The sequence below is a fragment of the Dipteris shenzhenensis genome, chromosome 30 (assembly GCF_047967505.1).
Source record: "Dipteris shenzhenensis isolate YYH24624 ecotype China chromosome 30, Dip_SZ_1.0, whole genome shotgun sequence".
In the NCBI taxonomy this organism is placed as follows: domain Eukaryota; kingdom Viridiplantae; phylum Streptophyta; class Polypodiopsida; order Gleicheniales; family Dipteridaceae; genus Dipteris; species Dipteris shenzhenensis.
The window spans coordinates 9,991,940-10,016,061 of NC_141625.1; the positions used below are offsets into that span (position 1 = coordinate 9,991,940).

Genomic DNA, 24,122 nt, shown 5'->3' on the forward strand with positions numbered 1-24,122 from the left:
TGGAGCATAGTCGCCTTCCTTGCAAGTACATGATATCTGATATTTAGAACATTAAGTCCTCCATGCATCCTAGGGGAGCACACCATTTCCATCTTCAGCAGTCTCAATGCTTTCACAGCCTTTTTTGTCTTCCATAACAACTCCATAGCTTGAGACATAAAGGCTGAGATATCTCTAGAGGACCAATGTAGTAAAGGCAAAAAGAACTGAACATAAGACATTACAATAGACTGTACTATTCTGAGCCTGACATGAAGTGGCCAAGTAGAAATTTTCCAATATTCCAATTTATGTTGAAGTCTTTGGAAGATCCATTTTAGCTGCTGCTTCCTGGTGATATGCCATCCTATAGGATATCCCAAATGCCTGACTGCATCTTTGGAATGCACTATCTGACTAGGCCAGAGAATAGAATGCCAGTCACATTGTTTCAGGGGAAGCAATTTGGATTTGTCAAAGTTGACATGCAATCCCGCTGCTAATCCATACAATGATAATGTGATCATAAGCATGCAGACTTCCCGAGGAGAGTTCTGTGGCATAAAGAAGGAATCATCAGCATATGCTTGTGCCAAAAAAGATGCAGCCCCAGGGATTTTAAGACCAGTCATCTGTCCTGTGCTTGTAAGATGATCAAGATACATCAGGAGGGGATGAGTCGCAATGGCATAGAAAAGAGCACTAAGGGGGCAGCCTTGTCTGACTGATCTACCCAATATCCATGACCGAGATAGATGACTTCCGAGAATGCACTGGGAAGTAGAGCCAGTAAAACCGACTCGCTCATAAAAGACAGCAATTACAGCTCATAAAAGACAATAATTATACTTTCATAAGCTCTCCCTCGCTCCCTCTCTCTGTAGATGCACTAGGGCCCAGGACAAAACGTCGGGCTGGACCCCCCCGAAGGTATTTTATTACTTGAAGAGAATCTGTTACAAAAGTTCAGCGTAGAGCTGTCTAGTAACATCCTTTTCAAAACGTGAAAAATCCCCTTTATTACAAGAGCTTCAAGCTCATTTCAAATTGGCAACATGCCACTTGTCTAAAATCTAGACTAAGTCCTATTACATGCCACTAAGGGCCACTCTGGAGTCTTCAAAGCACTTGGTCACACGAACTGCCTCCTAGATGCTTGTCAGGCTCCCGTAGCGCTTAGGAAAAATAATTCTTCCTAGTACCTGCAACAATTAATTAAAGCGCATCACCATGGCACCCATTAATTGTTAGCGCTTTGCATGCAAATAACACAATGTGGACTAATTCTAGTCACGGTGGGCGTCCCCACTGAACACATGTGCACATCTAAACAAATAAAAAAAAAAAAAATATATATATTTATTCTCTGGTTGACCGGAGTCAACACTCTTAAGGAGCTTTGACCAAAGGTCGAGGCGCCTTAATTATAGCCAAGTCTCTCTAACCGAAGTTGGCACATCTTGGTTAACCGAGGTTAACCCTCTTGGCGCATGCCAAGTCTTGTTGACCGAAGTTAACACTCTCTGACCGTAGTCAGCTCTGTAGTTCTCTGGTTAACCGCAGTTAACCCTCTTGGTAATAAACCAAGTCTTCTTGACCGAAGTCAGGTTTACTTGACTAGAGTCAAGTATCTTTGACTGTAGTCAATCCTTTGACCATTAAAATAACTCTTTGAAGATAATTAACACATATAAAACTCTTTAATTATGATTAAATAAATGATCAACTGTACTTTGACTTAGGATATTTACATTGTGGTGACATCCCCTCCTGTCTGGAGGTCTCTCACAAACTGATCAGCTGCAAATATTTCATCTTTGGTCCTCAATATAGGTGGCAAAATCACCTTCCCATATATGACCTCAAAAGGGGCTTTCCCTGTAGAGCTATGTACTGTATTATTGTAAGCAAACTCTACTAACGGTAGGTACTTTTCCCAGTCTGAACTTTGGTCACCCACGTAGCATTTCAGCATATCCAAAATTGTAGAATTTGCTACTTCACTTTGACCATCTGTCTGGGGATGGAAAGAAGAAGAAAAATTCAGATTCGTCCCCATGTTATCAAATAAAGCTCTCCAGAATAGACTGGTCATTCTGGGATCTCGATCACTAACAATGGACTTAGGCATACCATGATGTTTAATAACCTCAAGTCTGCCACATCAGCATCTGATCGGGCTGCCACATGTACTGGCACATCAGCACCTGAACTGTACACTGCCACGTCAGTTCACACGTGTCAGCACCACGTCACTTATGTGCCACGTGTCTGTTGACCTGTCAAGACCTTTGCCACGTGTGCGCCACGTCAGCTTTGGTGCCACGCTGGCTGCCACGTAAGCCTAAGGATGAACCTGGGTTGCATCACTGACGTCGCGCGTCACGCCTTCTGGAGAATCTGTCGCGGGACCTTCTAAAGAATCCGTCGCAGGACCTTCTACGTGCGCCTAACCATCAGGCCTCCACCTTCCATTTCTCTAAGCAACAAACGATGAAAGCACCCGTTCAGTGCAGACGCCTCTCAAGCATAACTTTGAGCGTCAAAGTCACTGGTCCTTCGTTGTCTCCCGAGAACCTGGCTGGCCTTATATGAGTGCAGCTTACGCATCCTTGTGCAAAACTTGCATGCTTCTGTCGAGATAAAATTAAACACTGGGGCACACAGACTCAATATCTTCCAATGGCATCTTGTGTAAAACGATTCCTGGCACAGCACTTTCTACAGGAAAATCCTTATGCAACCGAACAGATAAACGTTGATGCATCTCTTCGTTTACAATTACATCTAGAATCCTTTCCCGAGGCAATAGATAGCAGCTGGCTTCGCTTCTCCTACACCTACGCCAATCTCTAAGGTTCTCTTTTGCTAGATCGTCATAGTTTGGGAAAACTATGAGCCTTATGCTCTGATACCAATAAAACCGACTCGCTCATAAAAGACAGCAATTACAGCTCATAAAAGACAGTAATTATACTTTCATAAGCTCTCCCTCACTCCCTCTCTCTGTAGATGCACTAGGGCCCAGGACAAAACGTCGGGCTGGACTCCCCCGAAGGTATTTTATTACTTGAAGAGAATCTGTTACAAAAGTTCAGCGTAGAGCTGTCTGGTAACCTCCTTTTCAAAACGTGAAAAATCCCCTTTATTACAAGAGCTTCAAGCTCATTTCAAATTGGCAACATGCCACTTGTCTAAAATCTAGACTAAGTCCTATTACATGCCACTAAGGGCCACTCTGGAGTCTTCAAAGCACTTGGTCACACGAACCGCCTCCTAGATGCTTGTCAGGCTCTCGTAGCGCTTAGGAAAAATAATTCTTCCTAGTACCTGCAACAATTAATTAAAGCGCACCACCATGGCACCCATTAATTGTTAGCGCTTTGCATGCAAATAACACACTATGGACTAATTCTAGTCACGGTGGGCGTCCCCACTGAACACATGTGCACATCTAAACAAATATATAAAAAATATATATATATTTATTCTCTGGTTGACCGGAGTCAACACTCTTGATTATAATTAAGGAGCTTTGACCAAAGGTCGAGGCGCCTTAATTATAGCCAAGTCTCTCCAACCGAAGTTGGCACATCTTGGTTAACCGGGGTTAACCCTCTTGGCGCATGCCAAGTCTTGTTGACCGAAGTCAACACTCTCTGACCGTAGTCAGCTCTGTAGTTCTCTGGTTAACCGCAGTTAACCCTCTTGGTAATAAACCAAGTCTCCTTGACCGAAGTCAGGTTTACTTGACTAGAGTCAAGTATCTTTGACCGTAGTCAATCCTTTGACCATTAAAATAACTCTTTGACCATAATTAACACATATAAAACTCTTTAATTATGATCAAATAAATGGTCAACTGTACTTTGACTTAGGATATTTACATTGTGGTGATAGCCAGAATAAAGCCAATAAATTGCATTTGCTATCTTGGGACCAAAGCCCAACTTTGTCATGGTTTGAGAGATAAAATCCCATTGTACAGTGTCAAATGCCTTAGTGATATCTACGTGCAATATGAGCACATCTTGATTCGAGTACTTAGCATATTCAATTGCAGTCAATGCATTGGAGATATTGTCATGGATTTGTCTTCGTGGCACAAACCCATACTGATGAGGATGAAGGCCCGCATTCAGTATCCCATGAAGCCTATACACAATCATTTTGGCAATGAGTTTGTAAACTACAGGCATCAAAGTAATAGGCCTCCAATCTGACATATGATCACATAGATTTTTTTTTGGCACAAGTTTGATTATGCCATGCTTCCAAAGGTGCGGCAATTGATTTTCTTGCCAGGCAACATTGATCATTTGTAAGAGAACATCTTTCAAATCATCCCAAAAAGAAATATAAAATTCCACCGTAAGACCATCCTAGCCAGGGGACTTGTATTTGCCGAGATGGGACAATGCATTATCAGGTTTCGTGTCAGTAAATGGTCTCTCAAATAAAAGAGCATCGTCCATTTCCACTATCCCAGAAACATATTGAAGAAATTCAGTCCTCGCATCAGTCATTTGATCTGATGGGGATCCAGGGGTAGAGAACAGTGTTTGGAAGTAATTTTGGCATTCATCTTGGAGATCAGAGATAGAGTGCGTCTAAGAGCCATCTAGTTTCCTTACCCTTAGACATGAGTTTTTCTTTCGAGAGGCATGCAGGCCCTGGAAGAAGGCTTTTGATGAGCAGCCCTTATCCATGAGGGGCTTCATTCTTGCTCTACTCTGCCATTTGTGCAATTTCCGCTGATCATTATCAGTCAGTTTGATCCGGGCTTGTGAGAGGGAATCATTTTCTGATTCAGAGAAAGGCCTTAAATGTGAAAATTCAGTCAACTGTTGTGCTGTCCTTTTTGCCCATTTGACCTCATTCCTCCATGTAGCCATGTGCCAGTTTCCATACTCCCTAATGACATTCTGTATACGAGAGACAAAGCTGTCCCAAGCAATAATTCATGTCCTCCTGAGCATGCAAAAGCAAGGGATGAATTGCAAATCTGATCATTTGCTGGAAATATTGATGTCGAAGATAAGCCTGATTAACATGCAGTAATCTGCTGGAGAGAGTCGGCAAATCATCCAGTGGCATACCAAATTGCAGATTTAACCATAATGGGGCATGATCTGACAAGCCCAATGAGAAATCTATGAGGAGATGAAGGCTAAAATCTGCATATTGTTGTGGATAGAACAAATACCATCTGTCAAGCCTTGCCTAGTATGTGGTAAATGCATTATGATGGAATGTATATCCGGAGCACTGACCCTTGTAGAAGCAGCGATAAATCTTCAGCTTGCACAGAAAGAAGCATGCTATCCCATTTCTGTCTTTCGGATGAAAGCATATGAGATCTTGAAGTGTGTTATCTCTCAGCAGAGGAGAATTGTTAAAATCTCCACAGATAAATGCATTGGATCTCCATGGATATTTGCTTAAAGAATCCCATAGAGAAGCCCCCATGGCAGAGGTCTGGGAGGCATAAACTGATGCAAGCTCAAGAATGTCACCATTGACATTACATTGTATGACTATCCATCGGCCACTGCTGTCATTGAATGCTAACTGAGGCTCCAGCTCATGTCTGACCATTATGCATACACCTGAGTAGGTAGTGGTACCAGCATAATATATATCATAGCTGCCAAAGTGATCATGATGACCAGCCTTAGAGTGTTGATTATGCTCTTGCAAACAAACAATATCTGGCTGCATTTTATGTACATAATTCCTGAAAAGCCTCCACTTTGAGACATTGCAGAGGCTCTGTACATTGTATGTAAAGAACTTAAGCGTTTGATGCATGAAAGAGATATATACAGGAAAGTATAAGTATGAAACAAGATATCAGAGAGGCAAAGCCTCTGCCTGCATGGGTTGCAGGCTTTCATGATCCATAAAAGATATGGCATTCTCCCCTTCTTCAGAATCACATATGGGGATACCCTTCTTCAAAACCCCCACCCAATTTTGAAGGATAGGAGCTGAAGTAGAAGCCTGTCTTGGTAAGGGAGAGGAAGCATCCCATTGCCGAGATTGAAAGGGGCGTTGCTTCAATACAACCACCTTCTTAGGCTGTTGAAAACCATCCCGATCTGTCCCCACAGATTCCTTCATCTTCTCTTTTTCTTTTTCTTTGCCTTTTCCAACAAGTGATTGCACCTGATTAACTGGTTTAGCATTCTTTGCTCCATTTCGATTTGCTGCCTTAGCTTGCAAATTCTCATTCTTTTCCCTTGTCTGAGGCGGCAAGGCATTAGGAGGGGGTTGATGCAAAACCATTGGGCATTCAGAGGCTAGATGCCCAAACTTGTGGCAGGCAAAGCAAGCACCTGCAAATACACCCCATTTCAAGTCAAAAAACTTTTTCCCCAATTGCACACCCTCAACTTCCACTGCAATAGAAGGAGGGGTAGGTATGTCAGTGTCCCAGAGGATGCAAAACCTGGGGCGTGGAGGACAAATGACCTGTCCCAATGAAGCGGCCAGGCCAGGCAATTCTTCATGCATATAATCCGGGAAGTTAACAACCTCAACCCATACAGGACAGTGATGGCGTATAAGACTTTAGTAATCCTTGTTTGGGGACCAAGGCATGGCATGTACCATCTGCTTCCCATAGAAGAGGGGAGAAAGCTCAAGGAGCCTCTGCTTGCACAAAGCATCGGATAAATGCACCTCATAAAAGCCTCTGGAGGCAAAATAGACACCCTCTACAAAACATCCTCCAAGGATAGACTTGATCCATTGCGCAACATCACTGGCGGCTGGGATTCTTCCTGGAAAGAAAATAATTACCGCGGTTTGAGATAGCTTCCTTAGAGGATTCACAAGGGAGGGCAATTTCAATTTGTATGTGACCTCCGGAACTGGTTTGCCCCATTCCTGTCGTGACTGCTGAAAGTCATCCTTAAGTGTATCAAACACATATTGAGCTTCCATAGTAAGCTCATCATCCTGTGATGCAGGTTGAGAAGGACGACGGCCTTATACAGGATAGGCTGTACGGAACAGCATGAAGAAATTGTACGGAAAGTACTGTACGGACAAAGGGGTGCTGTACGGAAAAACCTGTACGGAGGATCGTACACAGGATGAACTGTACGGAACAGCGGGGAAGCTATACGGGGATTCTGTACGGACAAAAGGGTGCTCACGAAAATGTACAAAATTGTACGGGAAGAAGCAGGGTGGTACGGGGAAGGTGAGTACACTGACGGTGTTGCGTCGTATAGAAGGGCTGACAAGAAAAGTACAGACGTACGGAAAGACTGCGAACTGTACGGTCCTGCACGCCGGGAGAGTCGGTACGGCGATCGTACGGACGGAGGGGGAGAAACCTGGGAGGGTATCGGGCGCCTTCACTCACCGTCGCTCACCGTCCTTCGATCCTCACACACCTAACACACCACACACACACACACACACACACACACATACATATACATATACATATACATACATACATACATACATACATATGTATATGTATGCATACATATATACATATGTATATATATGTATATATATCTATATATATGTGTACATATATACATATACATATGTATACATATATATGTATACATACACATATATATATATATATATAGAGAGAGAGAGAGAGAGAGAGAGAGAGAGAGAGATTTCTATATATAAGTATGTATATATATATGTGCGTGTGTGTGTGTGTGTGTGGTGTGTGTGTGGTGTGTGTCTGGAGAGTGGTAGCGGTGGGTGGGAGAGCTTGCTGATCAGCGTCGTTCGTCATTGTTTGGCGCCCGTCTTTCTGTCCGTACCATTGTACGGCCGTCGTACGGTTCCCGTACGGCTTTTGCGTCAGGTTACCTTACCATCGCCGCTCCATTCAACCCTGCACGTCAGTTCTTACCTGCAGTCTTCCTTCCCAAAGCCCATACAGTCCGTCCGTACTTTTCCCGTTTAATCATTCCGTACAGTCGTTAACTCTTCCGTACAGACTGTCTGTTGTCCCGTACAGCCTGTCAGTGATCCCGTACAGCTTGTCAGTCCTTTCTTGCAATCTCTCAATCTGTCCGTACAGTTTCTGTCAGTTTCTTCGTTGCGTCCGTACAGTGCTTCATCCCAGCGTCCGTACAGCCTGCCAGCCTTTCTTTGTGCCCTATCCGATTCTCTCTGTTTGATATCTGTTCAATCCCTTAGCCTCCATGGCAGAAGCAAACAAGTACTATGTCAAGAGAGCCCTCTCTCCTGAACCCAAAAGACAATTAAGGAAAGCCTCTTCCCCCATAGCTCCTTCTTCTGAAGATGCTTCCTATGTGTTTGATATGCTGAATGATGATTTTCAACAAAGCAGAAGGGAATGGATTCAACCTGCTCCGGAACTCACTTACAAAATGAAGCTGCCATCTCTTGTGCAACCTTTGAAGAAGCTCTCTCAAACTGCAGTTATCATCTTTTTCCCAGGCAAAATTCCCTCTGCTAATGATGTGGGACAATGGGTGAATTCTCTCCTAGGTGGATGCTTTGTAGAAGGAGTCTATTTTGCCTCCCTAGGATTTTATGAAGTTCATCTTTTGGATGCTTTGACAAAACAAAAGATGCTGGAAATGTCCCCTTTATTTTTTGGTCGCCAGATGGTGTATATCATGCCCTGGTCCCCCAATAAGGACTATCAGAACCTCATCAAGCATCATTGCCTTGTATGGGTTGAAGTGGTTGATTTTCCAGATTATATGAGAACAGAGCTTCCAGGTTTAGCTATGACATTGGGACAAGTGATCTGTCCCCCTCGTCCAACAGGTAATAAAAATCGTTTTTGCATATTATGGGATACTGATAGACCGACCCCTTCTTCTATTGCAATTGAGATTGAGGGTGTTAATTTGGGCAAGAAATATCTCACCTTAAAATGGGGCATTTTTGCTGGAGCTTGTTTTTCTTGTCACAAATTTGGGCATCTTGCTTCGGAGTGTCCTTCTATCCTTCATCCACCTCCTCCAGCTGCTATTCCTCTGCCATCTAATAAAGGAGGTCAGAAGACATATGTGGAAAAGATTGAAGCTAAAGGAGCAAAGCCTTCAGTTCATACAGGGAGCCAGGTCAATTCAGCTCAAAATAAGGATAAAGGCAAAAGCAAGTTAGGAGAAAATATTTCATCATCTCATGAGGGATGGCAGACTGCAAAGAAGACGGTGCCTCTCAAACAAAGACCTCTCCAATCTCGTAATTGGGATGCCTCTGCTCCTTCTCCAGGACAATCTTCTACCTCTTCAAGCAGCCCCATCTCAAAGGCTTGGGTCAATGCAGTCAAGAAGGGTCTTCCCCTTTGTGAAGAAGATGATATTATCAGGGAATTGGAAGCTGAGGGTCAGCAAGACCCTGTGGCAATGGCAGAGGCTTGAGGCCTCCCGCTCTTTTGGAGGACCGATCATTCTCTTGTATATATTTTCATGCGTGCTTCTCTTAAATGTTTTTCCTATAATATACAGGGCCTCTGCAACCAGAATAAATGGAGGCTTCTCTGGCATTATATAAATACAACTCATCCGGATGTTGTATGTCTCCAAGAGCATAATCAGCATTTTTTTGCTGGACAGCATGCGTTTTTTTCAGGATATGTATATTCTATTAGGATTGGAACAATTCTCTGGGCTGTGCATTTTAGCCAGACATGATCTGCAACCCTTGATAGCATATAATGATCTAGGTGGACGATGGATGATTATCCAATGTATGATCAATGGAGAGATTTTTGAAATAGGATCTTTGTATGCCTCTCAAAATTCAGCTTCCAGAGCTCAAATGTGGAACTCCATAAAGCAATATCCTTGGTCCTCTAATGCTCTACTTTGTGGTGATTTCAACAATTCTCCTCACTAGAAGGACAATACCACGCATAAATCACATATGCTGCCCTCTGAAATCCAGCAATGGGAACACATGACATCATCACTTTGATTTGCAGATTTATGGACAGCAACTCATCCTTCAGTGATGGGATTTACATATCATCATAATGCTTTCACAGATTATTGGGCCAGGCTTGATAGATTTTATCTCATTCATGCTCAGCAATATGATGAATATACATGTCAGATGTGGACTGATTATTCACAACAATTATCTGATCACACTCCACTTTGGCTCACCCTTTCTTTTGGTATGCCTCTGGATGACTTGCAGCTCTCTTTAGTCAGAAATTTACAGGTTAATCAATTCTATCTTTCTCACGAAAAATTTCAGCATATGATCAGATTGGCTTGCAGGCCATTGCTATCCCATGCTCAGGAGGATCTGGAATTTGCTTGGATCTCTTTCATACATCGTATTCAAAATGTCATCAAGGAATATGGAAGATGGTACTTTGCAGAAACCAGACAGCATATCCAGTGGGCAAAATCATACAAGCAGTATCTTGTACAGATTAGTCATCAAAGATCTCTATCTGATTCTGAGCAGCATTTATTATCTTGTGCTTCCTCTATAATTGATGCCAATGACAAACGCAAGCTGTCTAAATGGCAGATTAGGGCCAGAGTTAAACCTATGCTAGATAAGGGCTGTTCCTCTAAATCTTTTTTCCGGAACTTACATGCACATAGACAAAGCCAATCTATCATGAGGGTAAGGAAATCATATGGTCTCTGGACCCAGTCTCTCTCTCAGCTTGAAAAACAATGTCTGGATCATTTTCAGCTCCTTTATTCTCAGCCATCTTCTTCTGCACCTCAGGTCGCATTGGCTCGTAACAGATTTACTGAGCTTGTTTCTCCCATTGTCTCCCCGCAAAAAGCCTCAATGCTGGAAATGTCTTTTTCAGATGATGAATTGGATGAAGCCCTTAAGCATTTGGGTAAACATAAATCCCCTGGCTGGGATGGTCTGACGGTTGAATTTTTTGAATCCTTTTGGCCAGAAATGAAGGGTCCAATTCTGCAGTTTATTAATGCAGCATGGCAGCACCAACATCTTCCCTCAGCTTGGAAGCATGGTCTGGTTAGGCTTGTGCCCAAAAAGATTCTTTGTGAGACTATGGATGACTGGAGACCAATTACTTTGATGCCCGTGATATACAAACTGATTGCCAAAATGTTGGTACATCGGATAAAGGATATCCTTCATGATGGACTTCATCCCAGGCAATATGGTTTTGTTCCAAGACGGCACATACATGACAATATCACTAACACTCTTATCGCAATGGAATATGCTAAATATTCAGATCAAGATGTGTTGGTCATGCAGGTGGATGTGGCGAAGGCGTTTGATACAGTACAGTGGGATTATGTCTCTCAAATCATGCAAAAACTTGGTTTTGGGCCAAAGCTATCTAATGTCATATATTGGCTTTATTCAAATTCTACTGCACAATGCTTTATAGGGAAACATTTGTCTGAGTCTTGGACTCTCGAACGTTCGGTTCGACAAGGATGTCCTCTCAGTGCCTTGCTTTATGCCATCGCTTCACATCCTTTGCTTCTTTATATGGATCACATGGTTGATACTGGACAGCTAGAGGGGTTTCAGATTTCTGGTTCACGACCCTTCATGGCGCAGGCCTATGCAGATGATTCATTCTTCATGTTAAAGAACAGTCCATTGGAGATTTGCCTCTTGATGGATACCCTTTCAGATTTTGGGTTGGCAGCTGGTCTTAAAATTAATTTTCAGAAATCAAAACTCTTGCCTCTCAAGCTTTGTGATTGGCATGCTATTCTGTGGCCAGGCCAGATTATTCAACCGGAAAATATAGTAAGACATTTGGGTTATCCTATTGGCTGGAAAATCAGTAATAAGCAACAAATGTTGTGGGTGTTCAACAAAATTCAGGACAAATTACAATATTGGAAGATTTCCACATGGCCTCTTTATGTACGGCTTCGAATTGTCCAGTCTATTGTTCTAGCTTATGTCCAGTTCTACCTTCCTCTATTACATTGGTCATCTCGAGATCTCTCATCTTTTATGTCTCAAGCCATGGAGATTTTTTGGAAAACCAAGCTTCATAAAAAAGCTTTACGGTTGCTCAAAATGGACTTGCTTTGCTCACCCAGAATGCATGGTGGTTTGAATATAATAAACATCAAATATCATGTGTTGGCAAGAAAGATCACTATGCTCAAAACATTCTTTCAACAAGAGCAGCCTTGGTCTATTATGCTAGCAATTTTGTGTGGTCAGATGCGCACACATGCTTATGGACATTAGATCCATCGGAAGTAGCACTTGGAAAATTTCAAGGTAAAATCCCTGGTTGTCCATTTTCTAATTCCTTGATTCAGGATTGGAAGCAAGTACTCTCTCACATTAAATGGTCTCCTCATCCTGCTTCTCTAGCATCATCACTCAGATTGGAGAGTATTCATTGGAGTGCTGTGTTTTCCTCTCCTTTTGCTGTTCAACAACCCATCAGAGCTTACAATCTTATGAAAATGGGTATCCGGTTCATTGATGATGTTGTAGATATGCAAGGAAATATTCTCCTTTTTCCAGTAGCATGTAGACAATACAACCTGGCAATGCATCATAGACCTATTTGGAAAGCTATTGCTGATCTCCTACTTCCTCTGGTTCCGATTCCAACATTGAATGGCAGTGACAGGCTTCAAGATTGGCACCTTCAGTCTTCAAGTCCAAGCATTTCTTCTAAGCCTTTGCAGTCATTGACATCTATACAGGCTTATAGATTAATATTACCTCCTCCTTGGATTGCCCATCATGCTAATTCTTTATGGCATCTGAACAAATCATTAGCCTGGTGGAAAGGAAGATTGCAAATGATATGGAAGTTAAAAATGCCATTGAAGCAAAGACTATTCCTATGGAGATGTATTGTTGGTATTCTCCCAGTGGGAGTGAAATTGGCTAAACGACGAATAGCTTCACCTCTCTGTCCAAGATGTCACCTTGCATCGGAGAGTATTCCGCATTTATTGTGGTTTTGTTCATATTCCAGAGACCTTCTAGATAGAATCTCCTATTTTTTATCTCTCAGATTTCCAGCACACAGGTTCTACAGGTTTTTCTGGATGTATGGCAAACTATCAGCTTCTTTGTCACAGTATTCTCTCTTCTTCCATTGGATCAGATACTGGGCCTTATGGACCCTCTGACTGCAGCGCATCCAAGCATATCTGAATTCTCCTCTTCAGCATCCTTATGAGTTTTTCAGAGCCTCATTAAGGCAGTCTTTATATGATGCCTTACATGAGGAAGATTTGGATGTTTCTTGTATTCAACTTTTCTTTTACTGTTTCTAATGGATAGGGCTGTAGCTCTATTTTGAGCACGGCCTGGATGTAAATGAATGTTTTATAATATAAGTATCTTGGTTTTACAAAAAAAAAAAAGTGTGTGTGTGTGTGTAAAAGCCTACATGCGGACAGGCGAAAGGAGGATATTTGCAGGATCAGGAAAGATGATGGCACCTGGACTACCTCCAAATCAAAATTGGAATCACAATGTTCTAGTCACTTTCAGCATCTCTTTTCTCCTCAGATTGATCATTTGGTGCAAGCGAATGCAGCCAGGTCTCAATTTCTTATGCATGTTCAGCCTATATTGTCTCGGGAGCAGGCTCATGCATTGGAGCAGCCCTTTAAGCCTAATGAATTGGATGATGCTTTGAGTCATTTACGTAAAGGCAGCTCTCCTGGTTGGGATGGATTGACTGTTGAATTTTTCCGTGCATTTTGGGGTGATCTCAAACACACTCTTCTTCTTATGATCAATCATGCTTGGGCAGAACAATCTCTTCCTCCTTGGAAACATGGCCTTGTCAAATTGATCCCCAAAAAAAGGTTGTCTGAGACAATGGCTGATTGGCGGCCCATATCTCTTATGCCAGTCATTTACAAACTCATTGCCAAAATGATTGTCCTCAGGGTTCGATTCATTTTACATGCAGGACTTCATCCCAGGCAGTATGGGTTTGTTCCCAGAAGGCAGATTACTGACAATTTCTCCAATGCTTTGCTTGCAATTGAGGATGCCAAATATTTCAAACAAGATGTTCTCAATCTGCAAGTAGACATTGTGAAAACATTTGATACTGTCCATTGGGATTTTATCTCTCAGACTATGAATTGGGATTTGGCCCTCGGCTGGTTCATATTATCTACTGGCTCTACTCTCATGCCACTGCGCAGTGTTTGCTTGCTGGTGGGTTGTCAAGAATCTGGACTATGACCCGCTCAGTGAGACAGGGTTGCCCTCTTAGTTCACTACTGTATGCCATTGCTACCCACCCGTTATTGTTGCATATGGACCATCTTGCAGATATCGGGCAGCTTCATGGCTTGCAAATTCCTGCCCAAACTCATCCTCTAAAAACACAACATCGTGCAGTTTCAATCTCATGATAGTCACTGATAAGGTTGAAAACCATAAACTCAATCACGCATACCAGGGACTAGATACTATGACATCCCCACTAACGTCATCAACGCTCAACAGTGGGTGTAGACCATAGTATAAACATATGCTCTCACACATACAAATCCACACACCCACACATACTTGAACATCCATTTATACAAAGTCTTCGTATATATGGATACACACACTTTTTTTTTTTTTTTGGGTGAAACCAGTAACTATATTATTAACATGAGATCAATGTACATGACATTAGACTCTGAGAGAGAGCCTAATGGAAGAACTCAAGAACAGTCAGAAAACACTTCAAGGCTAGTAGCATCCAAGTCCCTCGCAGCATAACAATCATATAAAGATTGCTTGAGGGACATTCTGAAGAAAGCATATGCCTGAGGAAACTGTTGTCCCATCCTAGAATGCAATCTCTGTGTCCAAATGGTCCATAGTACCCAAAAGCGAGTCCAATGAAAGAAAAGGAGGAATGGAGACATCTGAGATGAGAAGCATCCAAACATCCAGAAGAGTTTCCCGAGTCTGATGGAGGGAAACCGAAGCCGCAGCAAATGAGAGACATGAGTAATCAATATCCGAGAATGCGGGCAAGACCATAATAGATGTGGAACTGTCTGACGGTGATGAGAGCAACGGGGGCAGGAAGGGGAAGCAATGCGACGTGCTGCCAATTTCACCCCAATGAAAAAAGCTCCCACTATACATCTCCAAAAGAAAAGCCTCTGTTTCAATGGCAATTTGGCTTTCCAAATTTTCTTGAGTCGTGATTGCCACCAGGATAAAGGCCTATCCCAATTCCAAAGAGTATTGGCATGCTTATCAATCCATGGCGGTGAAAGAAGAAATCTGTAGACCAAAGTATGTCACGTCTCTCGATATAAATCATCACCGTGAGAGATGACCTATATAGCACTACCACTCCTCCCAATCTATCAACTCCACCAGTCTCCCGAGTCTTGTCTCGACAATATGCTGTCTCCATGTGTACCCACATACTATTGGCAAAGGGCGCTTTGGGCTCTAATGATTTTTTTTGTGTGGAAAACTATATCCATCCTGTGTATGACTCCGAGAAATTCCCTGGATCTGACCACCATATAATTCCGTTTGCATGGTCAACAAAAATTACTTTGACCATGTGCATGTATTGAGAAATCACTTTGCTGTAACCTTATGCTATGCTTGGAGGCTACTGGTTTAGAGTCTCATTTTTCTAAGAGGATAAAGTGGTTTCTCGCACCTCTGGCAGATTTACTTCGTTGTAAAATCCATGTTGTTCGCAGAGGACTTTTTACATTTATAAAGAATTACGGTCAACCATTTTTTAGGAGGGAGGGATAATGTAGAAGCTTGTTATCATGCTTGTTTTGGGATCCTTCTTCTTACTAATAACCCAATTTCCAATCTGTTGTCTTTGTAGGCCTTAGCTGATTGTGTAGATGTGCCTTGTCGGATAACTCGTGGATGCAAGTATTGCGGACTCAATGATGGTGCAACATGCCTCGTCCAATGTGGGGCTGAAAGGTATATGGTTTTTTGCAGATGACACAAATATTATAGTTAGTTTACAAAGATTAAATGATGTTTCATAAGCTAGACGCTATTCTATTCTAGAAATGCAATGAGTCAGTGTCAATGATTTTGTTGACATTATCCATGCGTGCAGGGAACTATTGGTTGATTTGATCGCGAATCCTGGGGATTTGAGTGATGCAGAATCTTTTTTAAAAAGCTTGCACTCACCACCCATTAATTCACCCCTGCGACTTCCAAATTTGAAAGTGTCAGAAATGACTAGTATTCAAACGAAGATGGTGGAGGCACACCTTGGACTACAGGAGCCTTCAAGAACACAACAAAGTAAGTTGGGATATCTCAAAAGTCATTTATTTTGGGCATCTTTCTTGCATTTTCTTAGGGAATCCCTCATGGAGTAAATTGACAATTTTGTTAGATATCATTGAGATAAGAGTCATACTTAAGCTTTTTTTTGTTGAAGCAAGTTTTTGGCGAGTGTCATTGGTATGGTTTTCACTTTATTTCTTGTACTTCTCTAAGTGAAGTACCTTCTTACCTCCTCTTTAGGTTTGCCAAGTTTGGGATACTTATAGCTTCGGCTTCATCTCTAGTTGCATTCATTTTATGCTCCATATCTCTTCTCTGTTTGCTTGCCTTGATCCCCCAAAAATATGATTTTGAGTTTTGATTTCCTTCATTGATGTTTATTCATTCATCAATTTAGTTACTAGTACGAGGCCCAAGATTGGTCTTCAAAATCTCACCGGAGTCCTGATAGTAACCCAAGTGATCATAAGTTCAGGTTCAAAGCATTCTGTCATATTTGTTGGAAATATTAAGGCAATGGTCAACGTTAGCTTAGTAATAAGTTTAGCATCTTATTGAGTTTTCCTCCCTTAACCACAGTTAGTGGTTGAGTTAGTTGTTTGTAAGGGTCTTAACCCCAGTTAGGGTTACACGTAAGGTTTTAGGGTTTTGTACCCTTGTACTTCATTTCAGCCTCTCATTCTCAAACCAGCCATTCAGTGAGTTGTTTCCCCTTCATTTGTGTGCACCTTGCTTCTCACATAGTGGTATCAGAGCAGGTTGCCTCTCGCTCCCCACACCTGCCTCTCCCTTGGGAAGCACCTCTGTTGCTTTTGTCAGAAAGAGCCTTGCTGTCCAGCCTTGTTTCAGTCAGCTGTCACCTTTATAGGCCTGGTTGCCTCTTTTGGAGCACTTTTGGAGCTGCTGCAGTACTGGACGGTCCTTTTTGGAGGGGTTTTTCTCAGATTTTGAACCGCTGTACCTGTTTGTTAACTGGCTGCACCTGTTTTTGGTGGTTTTCGATCGATTTTTAGGCGCTTGGAGCTGTTCTAATCTGCTCAAATAATATTTGGTAGGATTTTTAGTGATTTTGAGCTGCAGCAGCTGATTTGATCAAGGGCAACCTGTTCTGGAGTGATTACAGATCCGTTGTTAGGGTTTTTAATCTGTTATAGACCCTTTTGTAGGGTTTCATATCTATTACATACCCGTTTTGAAACCGGCCTTCGATAAACTAAAGGGCAGTGATCTTCTTCTACTCAGTTATAAACTTCATAAATAGCCACAATGCACGGTCACTTAAATCACTTAGCACAACTTAGAAACAAGCTTCAACAACAACAAAGGTGAGGCTAGAATGCCCCTGCTCAATGAAAATAATACATAGTGCACCCACTGGCCCCAAATGCCTTGGCGCCCCTTACGGTATTTATTTAATGCTTCTGAATGGAATTGCTTTACAACAAGGGTTCAACATTGCACTGTTCCTCTCTGCAAATCCTCTACTTGTCTTCAAGGCATCTAATCCCAGTGCACCACTAGAATTCCCACTGGCAAGGCATACTGAGGCATTCACTTCTGATCTGACACAACTAAGAGGCATTCAGGCATCCAAACCACTGGCAAACTGAGCTCAAGGCAGCCTCAAGGCTATCACATGCATCCACACTGTCCTTAGGCTTTCCACAGAATCACCCTGGCCTTTGGGTGCTTACTAGAACCTGTTGGATTCCTGAAAGGACTGCACACAACACGCATGCATTGCAAAAAGCTGCAAAGCAAGAAAGAACAAGGAAAAACCGAACCTGGAACCAACTCCTGCTGATTGTGGCAGAGGGGCGAGCTCCTTCCTCGCACCTATCCTCTGTCCAAGCTCCTCGCAGGGTGCAGGTGTCTTCCAACAATCAGGAGAAGAGAGAATTGAAGGTAGAGAGCGGAGGGTGAACAAGAAAGAGTTGTAGAGGAAAGATGGTTCACAGATCTGCCCCGAAATGATTGCCTCGGGATCTGTGCCTGAGTCCTCCTAAGAGAAGGTGCCAAAAGCAATAGAGAAAGTTCCTCCTGCAGCCTGCACTGGTCCAAAACAGTTCCAGAACAGCTCCACGCAGCCAAAAACATGTGCACAAAGGTCCAGCACAGCAAAAGACAACTCCGGGCACCTGCTGGAGGCAGCTGAACACGTCCGTACGGATCCCGTACAGCCGTACGGACGTCCGTACAGTCCGTACGAAAAATTTCTGAAAATCCAAAAATGAGTTGTGGCACTTCTTAGAAGTGTGTACTAGCCTTGGAACAGTCAAAACAGTGTTAAAACGGCTGAAAACAGGCTTGAAACAGCTCAAACAGCTCAAAAACTGCACAAGAACAATTGAAAACGTCCAACACCTCTTGGGAGGGTGAGGGGAGAGAGATGGAAGGTGGGGGAAGGGCATGCATACACATGCTTGACAAATGGCACCTCCTCCTTGCCATTTGCCCCTTCATTAAAGTCCTAACCCCCATACCAAGGACAACGTTGGTTATCCTTGGGCCCAACTTTTAGACCCCTCTTTTAAAGCCTTTGCCTTGCCCCTAGGACCTAGTGGTGCACCTAGACTTTGCCCTTAGGAACTTCTAGGAAGTGTGCACTTCCTCTAGCCAGTCCCTCACGGCCAAACCATTACAACACTTAACCATGGTTAACCCCAGGTTAAGCATAGGTTGAGTTACGAAGATACTTTACATCACTTTTCACGTCCTCTTTTCACGTCCTCGTGACATACCCTCCTCTTAAAACAGCAAACTACGTAGGTTGCTATTGAAAAAGTACAAATAGATAGAAATAGCCCATACCAGAGTATACATCATCTGTAAGATACAACCTGCAATGATAATATGGGCTAGGAGAGCTCGAGAGTCCATCCATACATCAATGCATCCTCTATGTCGAGTGTCGCGAACACCCATCATGGAGACCTTACGGCAGGAATACTGTCAGCAAGCAGTATCTTGGGTGAGGCAATCGGTGCCACCAAGCGATCTCCAGATATATGAGCAGTCTGAATCAAGGAAGGGGAGGTGCTACCCTCCTCTTCAGCACCAGGCAATGCTCGAGATCTCTGCTCTGTTGAACCTGTAGGAGCTTGTACCGTAGTTGGCGCAAGCTGAAACGTGTCGAGGTAGAGGTGCAAAATATGAGGTGAGTCTGCCAGGTTACCCTCCTCCATCCACCTCGCATCCAGTGTAGGATAATTCCTGAACTTCACCAGATAGCGACGGGAAACTCTACCTTTTACTTTTCTTTCCATATGTGCCAAAATCTGTTCCGGAATGAAGAGTTCATCCAACTCTTCCACCTCGGGCTGATCCTCATGCAGCAGGTCAACGGGCACATCACCCTGGAAAGGCTTCAATAAACTCACATGAAAGGCATTGTGTATGGTCCAAGTGGCAGGTAGCTTCAGCCTGTAAGCTACGTCATTAATGTGTTCAAAAATCTGAAAAGGACCATAATACCGCATCTTCAGCTTCGTGCATACTTTCGTCTTGCCTTTCATCTTCCTGAGTCGTGCTTTTTGAAAACGCAGCAGCACCCAATCACCCTCTTTCAAGAGCAACTCGCGGCGATGCTTATCGGCTGCTCGTTTGTGCTTCTCTTGGCTTTTATGGAGGGCTGTTTTGACCTTCTGGTAAGCAACATCCAAACTTTCCACAAATCTGTCCGCTTCAAAAATCTTCTCTTTTGTATGCAGAATGGGAGGTACCTTCCGTTCTCCTGCCACAATTTCAAAGGGGGCTTCCCCCGTGGATGAGTGTACAGTGTTGTTGTACGCGAACTCAACAAGTGGCAGAAATTGCTCCCATTTCGATTGCTGATCCGAAACATAGCATTTGAGAAGATCAAGGGCAGTGGAATTGGCTTCTTCGGACTGCCCATCAGATTCAGGATGGAAAGAGGATGAGAAATTCAGCATGGTACCCATATTCTCAAAGATACCTCTCCAGAAAAGACTTGTCATCTGCGGGTCTCTATCACTGACAATTGATTGAGGCATCCCGTGATGTTTAAACACATGAGACATAAAGAGTCTCGCCATCTGGTCTGCTGTAATTTTCTTTCTGACGGGAATGAAGTGGGGCCTGCTTGCTGAATCTGCAAATAATGGTCCATATCCCATCATGTCCAGATGGTGTACGAGGAAGATCAAAGATAAAATCCATGGCAATACTCTGCCAAGGTCGATCGGGAATAGGTAGAGGCTGCAGCAGTCCAGCTGGCGTCTGCCTGTCATATTTCACCTTTTGGCAGGTGATGCATGTCCTGACATATGCCTCGACATCTTTCCTCAATGATGGCCAAAAGAAATAGTGCTCCACAGCTTTGATGGTGGCATCAATGCCTCTGTGTCCTACATATGGTGGAGCATGACTCTTTGTCAACACTTTGGGCCTCAACTGTTTCATGACACACAATCTGCCATGCATCATCAGAAATCCATCTTTGAGAGTATAGTGCTCATGCCTCTGTCCATCAACCAACTGATCATAAATCCGTGAAAAATCAGCATCATTGGCATATTGATCCTTCATGGCATCAAGCTCATCATGATATGCAATGGTCACTGTTGAAACTTGTGGCTTAACAGACACTACATTTGGAGTGGGCTTGCATGAGAGTGCATCTGCAACAAGATTCTTCTTCCCATGCACATGCACAATCTGAAAATGAAACATAGAAAGAAAATTTGCCCACCTCATATGCTTCTCAGACAACTTTCTCTGAGTGAGAAAGTACCGCAGTGATTGATGATCGGACTGAACATGAAAATGCTTCCAGGTCAAAAGAGCATGTATGACAGCCAAGATCTCTTTCTCATAGATGCCAAAATTCATTTCAGCATCGTGGAGCACTCTACTCTCATATGCCACGACTCTTCCATCCTGCATAAGTACCCCTCCTACGCTGTTCCCACATGCATCTGCTTGGACAGCGAACGGTTTGCGAAGATCTGGCAAAATAATCACAGGCTCTGAGCAGAGTCGCTCCTTTAGTAGGTCAAAAGCTGCAATTTCTTTGGGACCCCATCTGAAAGTGACCCCTTTCTTCTGTAAGGCATGTAAAGGAGATGCAATCTCTGCAAAAATACCGAATGAAACTCCTGTAGTACGAGCACAAGCCCAGAAAGCTACGTACTTCATGGATGCTCTTCAAGTATGGCCAATTCCTGATGGCCTCTACCTTGGCAGGGTCCATCCTAACTCCATCCTTGGAAACAATGTGCCCGAGAAAATGGATCTCATGCATGAAGAATTCACTTTTCTTGGCATTGACAAGCAACTTATGCTTTCGTAGCTCCTCGAGAACAATTGCCGGGTGCTTCCTATGTTCAGCCTCATCCTAAGAGAACACGATGATATCATCGAAGAAAGTGCCAACAAAGGTTCGGTGCTCTCTAAAAATCCTGTCCATCATTCTGTTGAAGGTGGCAGGTGCATTACTTAACCCAAATGGCATGACAAGAAACTCGTACAGACCAAATGTGGTACAAAATGCTGTTTTGTGAACATCCTCTGGCTGAATTCATGTGGTGATAACCACTCTTCAGATCAATGCGGCTGAACATTCCAGACCCCTGTAACCTATCCAAAATATCATCTATCCGAGGTATAGGGAATCTGTTCTTAATGGTAATCTTATTGAGGGCTCTATAGTAAATGCACATCCGCCAGGATCCATCCTTCTTCTGGACCAAGAGTACGGGTGAGCACTAAGGTGAAGAGCTGGGCTGAATCAGCCCCTTCTCCAGCAGGTCCTTGACCTGGTTCATAATTTCCTCTTGCTGGGCTGCACTGACCCTGTAAGGAGGTCGGTTAGGAGGACTGCTACCAGGGATTATATCTATCGTGTGGTCTTCTGGCCTTTCAGGGGGCAACTCTAGTGGAAGTGAGTCACAAAAACAGTCCCTAAACTGAAAAAGAAAATCTGTCCGCTGTTTTTCCAGCTTAGAAAAATGAGACTCTTCTTCTACTGACTTCTTTTCAGATGCAAACACTAAGTACGCTGAAAGATGCTTTTTCATTACGTTGCCAATGGCAGAAGGAGATACAACAGGGATGGATTCTCCCTTCAATTTAGCATCCAGAACGTGGGTCTTGCCACGGTGAGTGATTGTGATTGTTTTATTCTTTGTATCCAAAACAGCCCCAACATGAAAGTGCCAAGGTATCCCCAGTAACACATCACAACCATTCAACGGCATAATATAGAACTCTTTTGTGTCCACGTAGCTCTGAATATGCATCCGCAGCTTGCCTATCACCGGAGTAACTGATTGGCTGAGTCCCGGACACGCCATATCTGCATCACACAAAGGACCCATCTCTTCTGCCCTTATTCCTAACTTTCGCTTCTTATGTGGGCATTCAAAAGCCCTGTTGCCTTCCTCCTTTCAAATATAACACTTGTTGGCATCATAGAGAATTTGCTTTTCCTCATCAGACATGTGGGTCGGTACTCGCCTCTGTCCTCCAACAAACTTTGCCTTCATGGGCTGCGAAAACTTTCTGAACTTCTTAGGGGATTCCGTCTTGCTGCCCTTTGGCCTTGATGTCTCCTGTGAGCTTCCTTTGAACCCAGAAACTTTCCCTTGCATTAGTGCATAAGCTGTAGTGGCATTCTCAACCAATTGAGACATAACCCTTGTCTTCGTGCAATAGTCCCGAATCTCCTTTGGCAACCCGCAGCAATATCTTTCAATTTGCTCGGACAGCGGCACATGTCTGTAAGAATTCACTGGTAGTAGGGCTTCCCAAAACTTCTTATTGTAGTCCTCCAAATTTCTGCAATTTGCAGCATCCAACCTGTACCAGGCGGTCATGATATCCACCTCAAAAGTGGTAGTGAGCCATGCTGCTGAGAAGACCTGCTTGAATTCGATCCAAGTGGTAGGTGCTCTGCCTTGCAAGAGGAGGTTGGTCCACCATTGGAGCGCATTGCCCTTCAAAAAGGTGGCTGCCTTTCAGACTTTGGAGGATTCTGTGAAGTGTCCACCTGAGTAGGCAGCATCAAACTGTTGCACGAATGTCAAAGCCTTCAATCTGTCCTCCATCCCATTGAAAGTCTCAAACTTGACAGTTGCCCCTCCCTCCTTGTAATCTTTCAATTTGCCTTTAGGGGTGAGATTGTCATAAACGGGGGCCTGTAAAAATGGTGGGGGCATCAGTGCTCCCGCATTCTAAGCCATTCCAACCGTACCCATGTTGGGGTTTGGCATTCCAGGTCCCACTCCCTGCATCTGTGGCATAATCCAAGTATTGCCCATTGTCCCAGGCATTCCTGTCTGCATTCCAGGTGCATTCCAATGTTTGAGTACATCATATTGGCATTTGCAAGGGGCGTTCCACCCATCATAGGTTGCTAGAAATTTTACATTCTCGGCTGCGTGCTGCCCACAGAGCTACCTGGCATTCCGGGTGCCTCTGTGGATGGTGCCACCATTGCCTGAAAAACTGATCCCCCTCCGAAATATCCTGGATGCATCGTGGGCTGAGGAAGGGCTTGCTGCCCCTGATGGACTGAATGGAAGTTATTGGCATGACCCGCTACAGGGGTGATCGAGGGCATCTTTGACGGCTGTCCAATGAAAGAAACACGCCTAGGGGTCTTCTTATGCTTCTTATGTTTCTTTTGAGATGACTTTTTGCTTCCAGGGGAAGCAACCATAGGGGGAGGAGTCCAATGAAAGAAACATGCCTAGGGGTCTTCTTATGCTTCTTATGCTTCTTTTGAGATGACTTTTTGGTTCCAGGGGAAGCAACCATAGGGGTCTTCTGATGCTTCTTATGTTTCTTTTGAGATGACTTTTTGCTTCCAGGGGAAGCAACCATCTCCGTGACAGCATGTTGCAATTGTGACAGGGCTCCCGCTACACTTTGCATCCGTAGCTGAAAAAGTGCATTGGGATCAA

At 43.5% G+C, this 24,122-nt stretch overlaps 1 protein-coding gene and 1 pseudogene across 1 annotated transcript in view; one reads left to right on the plus strand and one right to left on the minus strand.

Moving 5' to 3' along the window:
• Window positions 1-24,122, plus strand: part of LOC147881694 (serine/threonine-protein kinase CTR1-like) — an 84,799-nt gene that overhangs the window by 34,087 nt on the left and 26,590 nt on the right. Inside the window, exons 4-5 of the mRNA XM_087402110.1 lie at window positions 15,773-15,876; window positions 16,019-16,212. Coding sequence (XP_087258236.1) covers window positions 15,773-15,876; window positions 16,019-16,212 — 298 coding nt within the window. The remainder of the gene's footprint in view (window positions 1-15,772; window positions 15,877-16,018; window positions 16,213-24,122) is intronic.
• LOC147881695 (uncharacterized) lies at window positions 19,122-23,375 on the minus strand (annotated as a pseudogene).